At 46.9% G+C, this 7,251-nt stretch overlaps 1 protein-coding gene across 2 annotated transcripts; it reads right to left on the bottom strand.

Annotated features, from left to right (window-relative positions):
• Positions 1-144: 144 nt before the first annotated feature.
• Positions 145-6,329, bottom strand: LOC106953130 (leucine-rich repeat and immunoglobulin-like domain-containing nogo receptor-interacting protein 2). Of its 2 annotated transcripts, none has more exons than XM_015041690.1 (2): positions 5,626-6,329; positions 145-2,660 (listed from the first exon to the last, which is right to left on the bottom strand). In XM_015041690.1, exon 2 carries the CDS (start codon positions 2,626-2,628, stop codon positions 793-795), a length of 1,836 nt encoding a protein of 611 aa, XP_014897176.1. In that variant the 5' UTR covers positions 2,629-2,660; positions 5,626-6,329; the 3' UTR covers positions 145-792. The 2 variants fall into 2 exon arrangements, with proteins under 2 accessions (XP_014897176.1, XP_014897175.1); XM_015041689.1 differs by having other exon boundaries at positions 5,631-6,328.
• Positions 6,330-7,251: the final 922 nt, after the last annotated feature.

The raw sequence follows: 7,251 nt of genomic DNA, 5'->3' as shown, positions 1-7,251 counted from the left end.
CAAGCCCCCTATTGCCCCCAGACCTCCCTTCTGCCCCCTCACCCCCAGCCAAGTTAAACGGTGAGATCAACCTGCAGAGACAGGAAGCTCGGCGCGGTAAATCTTTGCCACCAACTCTTCCATGTCACATCGAGGGATTTGTCTGCCTTTGATTTATTATGATATAAAATTCAACACGACTTTCCGTTTTTCTGTTTCTGTGCAGAGGAACAGCAGACCTGTTTTCCTGAAAGGCCTTTTCAAGTCTAGAAAACCAGAAGTGTCTTCTTCAGGGGGATGGGAAGAGGGGCTGATCTATGTTAGTTTCTGCAGCATTTTGTCAGTAGATTCATTTGAGGGTTTGCATACAAACACCTGCTTCTGGTAGAAAAACCCGAGAAAGAAAGAAAAACACTTTGGACCTCAACGCTTAGTCGCTCCACCGCACGAGAAAGGCAATGCGTGCACATGCACAAAGAAACACACACACACACACACACACACACCTTTCAGGCTGCAGCTGAGACGGGACGGTTCGGTCGTGACGCTGCGGTCTGTCCCTCCTTCACCTTGATGCCACGTCGTTACTCATCCCGTCACTGAGTCACTCGCAGCACGATGTCAGTCCCATATTGATATGTCGGTTATAGATTTATATTGAGTGTACATTATGAACATCATATATCACAAGTCCACTGATCACTAGACCACCGTCAGACCCACAGCCACTAAACAGTACATCACTTTCGTTTGTCACAAATCCACTGTGTCATTAAAAAACGAACAGACATTTTGTTTTCTGGCTGAAGTCCGTCAGATCATCTTCATGTTGACGCGCCGCGGGCCGCTGGTCTCCGCCACGTCCGCGCCGCCGCCGTTGGACTTCCGGGGGACGTACTCGATGTCGAAGTTGTTCCTGTGTCGCCCTTTGCCCCGGCTCCAGGCGAACAGCAGCAGGAAGCAGAACACCACCACGCCCAGGAAGGACAGGCAGCCCATGGCGGCGGAGATCAGGATGGTCTTCATGTCGATGGGGACCGTCATGTTGTACAGCACCGTGCCGTTGCCCCAGGTGCCGTTGGGCTCCGTCAGGTAGCCGGAGCTGCGGTTGGTGAAGTGGATCCTGTCGCCGGTCCCCAGGCTCTTCACGGCCAGGGAGGCGGACAGGCTGGCGTTGCCCGCCGGGTTGCTGGCGATGCACAGGTACACGCCGCTGTCGTGCAGCTCCGCCGGCTTGATCTCCAGGCTGCCATCTGGTTGGACCTCCATGCGGCCGCTGCTCTTGGCCGTGACGTAGCGTCTGTGCGGCGTGATCCAGACCACAGAGGGCCGCGGCGCTCCCTCCGCCGTGCAGCTCAGCCGCGCCGGCTGGCCCTCATCGGCCATCAGCAGCTGCGTGGCGTTGGGGCCGACCCGTGGCTTGGTGCAGGTCATGTACCTTGACACCAGCGGCTCCTTGAGGTCCCGCAGGGATTTGCCCAGAAGGTGCTGCGGCGCGCTGCACTCCGGCTGCAAGTCCAGGATCTGCAGCGAAGCCGGCTTGTGGCTGCTGAGCAACCACAGTAACCGGCAATCGCACACCAGCGGGTTGCCGCCCAGGCAGAGCCGCTGCAGGGAGTCCGCCGAGGCGAACACGGCCCTCTCCAGAGAGTCCAACCGGTTCTGGGACACATCCAGCAGCTGAAGGGACTTCAGGCCCGCGAAGGCCAGGGGCTCGATGGAGAGCAGCTGCGCCCCCTGGAGGCGGAGCTCCAGCAGCTGAGGCAGAGGGCCCAGCTCCCCCTGCTGGATGTGCTGGATGCGGCAGTAGGACAGGTTGAGGTGTGTGAGGTAGGGCAGGTTGCGCAGCGCCGCTCCAGGAAAGGCAGACAGGTTGGTGTTGGTGATGAACAGGGTGGTCAGGTTGAGGCCGTGCAGCGACAGCGGCGGTAGGCTCTCCAGCAGGGGCCAGGAATCCACCTCCAGGTGGCGCAGGCGAGTCAGCTGCTTGAAGGAGAAAGGCTTGAGGAAGCTGATGCTCAGAAAGCGCATGCGCAGCTCCACCAGGTTGTGCAGGTGGGCCAAAGCGTCGGTGGGAACCACGGTGAGGTTGGAGCGCTCCAGGGTCAGACTCTGGATGCCCAGGAGCCCCGTGAAGGCGCGCTGGGAGATGTACACCAGCTGGTTGTTGCTGACCTCCAGGAAGGTCAGTCGGTGCAGGTCCTGGAAGACGTTGTCCAGCAGAATCACCAGCCGGTTGTGGCTCAGGTCCAGGTGTGTGAGGTTGGTCAGGCCCGCCAGCACGCCCTTCAGCACCACCATAAGATGGTTGCTGCGCAGGTTTAGCGAGCGCAGCGCCACGTTGGAGTGGAAGCAGCCGATCTCGGCCACGCTGATGGTGTTGTCGCTGAGGTCCAGGTCCTCCAGCTGCAGGAATGACGAGAAGTTGTAGAAGTTGATGAGGCGCAGCTTGTTCTTGCTGAGGTCCAGAGCGCGCGTCTCGATGGGGACGCCCTCCGGGATGCTGGCCAGCCGCTTGCGGTGGCAGCTGACCGACTTGGTCTGGGCGGAGCACTCGCACCGTGCGGGGCAGCTGGAGGCGGAGCCGGCCAGGACCAGCAGCAGGCCGCCGGCCAGCAGGAGGCGCTGCATGGCTCTCTTACCCACCATCACGGCAAACAGAGCACCATCACCAACAAGCCCTGCAACAAAGCGGAGCAGGAAACCAGTCAGTCAATGAACCAATCAGTCAGGGTTACTGGTATCACACATTTCAGCAACGAGGCAGTTCAAAGAGCCTTCCATCATAAAATATTTTTAAAAAAAGTCATAAAAACATCATACAGTCACCAGCTGAGGCATTACGCTCCGTCGAGTTCCATCATGAAAATAGTCAATAAGCATCAAATATGTTTGTCTATTCTCCTCTAATAAATAAATGAACTATTTTGCATTTGCAGTCAGTTTCTCCCAGAAAACCTGCTAATCCTGGTGCTTGTTGCGCCGAGGCAGTCCACCATGTTTCTGAGCTAAAAAATGTTGGAAGTTCCAAGAATTTGGAGGCGACCAACATTTCATCACGATTTGGGAGCAACAGAGTGAGATGCTAACGGGCAGCAGCAGGGATGGTGCAGCTGCATTCCCAGTTCAACCCGTTTAGGCTGTAAGCCTAGCTGGAACTGTTAGTGGTATATAAGACTCTTATTCAGAAGAATTAAACAACTCTTAGCCTGGCAGGGATGAAGTAAAGCCTGGTGACCCGCCAGGCTGATAAAACACTGGAAATGTTTCCATTAAATGAGGAAAATTAAAATCTGAAGAAGCTTCTTCACACAAGTCATTAAAATCATGTGAGCGACGTAAACAGTCACATGAAAATATTCACGATGTGAAAACTGTTTCGACTTGTCCCAGCGCAAAAACTTTTTTTTCTAAATTTTTTCCACTCAGTGAATTTATTTTTTGTACTTTCAATTTTGCAATTTTATGTTTAAAGTAAACTCAGCTACTGTTGTGGTAATCAGTGTAAGTGGATGAGTTTCTCCTCAGTCCTGGAAACATTCTCCAGATGACCAGAGGCCGACTTTGTAACCGTCTTTATGTGGCTCTGAAGGTTCAGAGTTCAGAGTTCAGCTGCATCTAAGTTACTATAATGACTAAAACATGATGAAATAACTGAAACCGATATTAAGAAAACATTTTCATTCTCTGAAATAAATAAAAACTCTAATGTTGAAAAACTTAACCGGGACAATATCATGCATTTATAAAAATAACCAAACCGTACTGAAATTATAGATATAATATTCTTTGTTTTTATCAACCTTTCAAACTGATGGCAAATTTATTGTTTCACCACACAAACCATAATTTGCTGTCAGTAAATGATGGCGCTTCATGTACGTTAGTCTGCAAAATGGCGACAGAAAACTGTGATAAAACTCCAGTTGGTCGACTGTTTGACAAAAATTAAACAGATTTTCCTTCTGTTGGGTATTCATTACCCAATCAATGTTCACATAATCACAAAACAATACAATGACCTTTCTGAATATGAAAAAAACAATAAGAACTAAAATGATATTAAGTAAAACAAGAAAACACTAAAAATTCCAATTGAATTAGACAAAAATCTTAATGAAATAAAAGTATAACAATAAAAACCCCAAACTATTCTAACCCTGGTCTGAACACATCCCTCCATTTTCAGCGTCTTTCTCTTCGCCTGCAGAGGAGAATCTGAGGCAAGGAGTGAAATGTTTCATGAGATTAAAATATTCCTCTGCTAGCTGCAGCCAGGCTAAACGCCCTTTGCAGGATAACTCAGTGTGTGTGTGTGTGTGTGTGTTTGGTTGCAAACCTAAAATAAGCTGCTGCTATTATTAAACCCTGCAGCAGATTTACCAGCAAACCTCTGGGTAAATAAGTCATCCATTGTTTCCATAACTATCGCTGAAAACATTTTAAAAAATTATGTTGTCGTAATTTTCTCCAGTTCTGTTAGAAAAAGTGCTGTGAAAAAGTATTCAACCCCTTAAAGATTCTTTCCTGTCATATTTACATGTTTTACAGATCAAATAAATCCCAATATGAGACAAAGATAACCCGAATAAATACAAAAAGCAGTTTTAAATGGTTATTTAAATATTTAGGTGCTTTTAAAAGTAATTAGCAGTCTTAAGGATTTTCTGCTATAGATTCCCCCACAAGATGGCGCCCTGGGCGGTTTCCGTATGGCCTGGACCACGTGGTTAACCTGATAAGTGACCCCAATATATGACTGTTCTCCCTCAGCTGTTTAAAGATAAATATAGACATTTCCCAATGGATCACACAGTAGATTATTACCAGCTTTTATTTTGAAACTCAACATCTGTTAGTGAATTAGCATATTAGCTAAACAGTTAGCTCTGAGGTAGCTAAATATTACCAGCTAGCTCAGAACTATTTCTCTAGCTAAATACTTTATTTGCTAATTATTAGCTTCAAACAAAAATGTTTAGATTGCTAAATAAATTACTTCTTTTTCTTAGCCAAGTAAATTTTTTTTACTAGCTTTAATTTAAAAGAAATATTTAGATTGCTAAATAATTTATTTAGCAATATTTTGTACAGCTTCAAACGAAAATATTTAGCTAAATACTTTTTTAATCAAACATTTAGTTTGGAGCGGATTCTTTCTTAAATTGGAGCTAAATATTTAAATTCCAACTGAATGAACAAATATGACAGAAAAATGAACCCAGTTACCGCAGGATAATATTCAAATTGCTGCGGTTCATCTTTGAAAGCGTAACTTTAAACTATGAAGCTACAGGATGGAAGCGGCCCACCAGCGGCTGTTCTTCAGCAGCAACAGGTCTCCATCCCATAATAAACTCATTTAAACTGGTCGGCGCGTCATGGCGAGCTGCGCGCGCAGCCTGGCGCAGATTAACAGGAGCTTCAGATCCAGATGTGACGAGGAGCCGGGTTCGGTTCTGGAGCCGGAAAACCTCCGAACAGCCACAGGTTGTTGGGCTGATCAGAACCGCCTCAATAGCCGTAAAATCTGCATTCAGCTGGCGGACATCGGTACCAATTAGAGGCGCGAAGAGAACGGAACCGAACCGGAATCCTGACTGAGGAGAAGCCGGGGGGAGGAGAGAGAGAGAGAAAAAAACACACCTTACTTTGATATCAAAGTGTGAGACAGAGAAAAGATCCCGGATGAGGCAGAAGGAGCAGCGCTCCTCTTCCTCCTCCTATCTCCATCTAATCTCTTCTTCCTCCTGTTGCCACATCATCATCATCTTCCTCCTCTCCGCAGGCGGAGCAGGGTGGAGGTTCTGCTGGTTCTGGTTCTGGACGGGTTTATTATCGATCGCAGCGCAGACGCATCAGATGCCAGCAACGTAGCCTTTCAACAAAGAGCAGGCCGTTGCCACGGCAACCACAAACCCCGACTCCCGTCCGCTGAGTGCCAATCAAATTAATGAAAAAAACAAAACACACAATCCAGGAGGAGGATGACGTAACGGGTTTGTTTCAGCTCCTCCGAGGAAGGGAGTCAGAACCGAACTGGGTCGTTCGGACCCGTTTGTCCGTCTGGTCCTGCGGTACCGGTCCACCTGGCTATCCGTCCGGCCTCTGATCCTCCACCCGCCTCACCGGATGAATATTTACCGACCGAACCGGAACAGCCAAACATTTAGCAACTTAGCTTTTCTACAGCCAGGCTCACCAGGGAGGCTCTGGTGGAGATTAGACTTTAAATGTTACTAAACATTATTAAATGTTACTGAACATTATTAAATGTTACTGAACATTATTAAATATTACTGAACATTATTAAATGTTACTGAACATTATTAAATATTACTGAACATTATTAAATGTTACTGAACATTATTAAATGTTACTGAACATTATTAAATGTTACTGAACATTACCAGGCACGTGCAGAGGGGGGACCTGGGGGGCCTGAGCACCTGCCCCTTTTGCTCCTTGCCCCAAAGTGCCCTTTTGGTCAATTTTTTGGTATTATTATTTCCTAAGCCCTCTTCTGACAAATAATAACATGTACTAAAATTCTTTGTTTTTTGTTGGGTTTTTTTTTTTGTACAACATAATAAGCCTTCCGGTCACCTTGTTACGTTTGACCTTTTGCCTGTGACCCAGTTGCCTCCTGCGCAGTGAGATAAGGCGGCTAACTGGAGCTCAACGTAGAGAACGATCCAGATTACAGATCAGTTTTTGGTGAATTAAAACGTTTTTGGTGAATAGAGTAGATTTGCTGCTTGTCAGATGACGGAAAACGTTGAAGTCTCGTTTCTGCTTCAGCGGTTTAAGCAGAGAGGAAATGAGATACAACAGACACTGACAGGCCTCTGTCTGCCTTTCTCTGAAGAACTACTGAGGGGAGGAGACAACCAGGTGAGGAAAAACTGTCCTTATCTATCGATTCAGTATTTTTATCATACAGACATTAGGCTGCTGCTGTTCTGCTATTAGCTAGCTGCTAGCTAACGACTTTGCTAGCAAAGCTAGATAAGTGAAAAGCTTCTTCCCTGTGTAAGAGGAACATCGCCCGTCCAAAACTTATCATCTCCATAATGGATATATGTCCGATCTTCTAATTTCCTTTGCTGCATAATGTACATTGCATTTATTCTGGCGTTGAGTAAATGTATCTTGAAGGAGAATAGCACTTAAATAAAAGTCCAACAAGGATATTCATTTAGAATTAAACATAACTCACCCTGAATTATGATGATAGATATAATGTATGTCATTAATGAAGGGGAAAAAACT

The sequence above is a fragment of the Poecilia latipinna genome, unplaced genomic scaffold (assembly GCF_001443285.1).
Source record: "Poecilia latipinna isolate Pla-1442-1.1 unplaced genomic scaffold, P_latipinna-1.0 Scaffold563, whole genome shotgun sequence".
NCBI lineage: Eukaryota > Metazoa > Chordata > Actinopteri > Cyprinodontiformes > Poeciliidae > Poecilia > Poecilia latipinna.
Note: the sequence above shows the minus strand (reverse complement) of the source record. Positions and strands in the feature narration are given on the sequence as shown.

What these genes read in the sequence shown, in the direction of transcription:
- LOC106953130 (XM_015041690.1), bottom strand. Translation starts at nt 2,628, where the DNA reads ATGGTGGGTAAGAGAGCCATGCAGCGCCTCCTGCTGGCCGGCGGCCTG.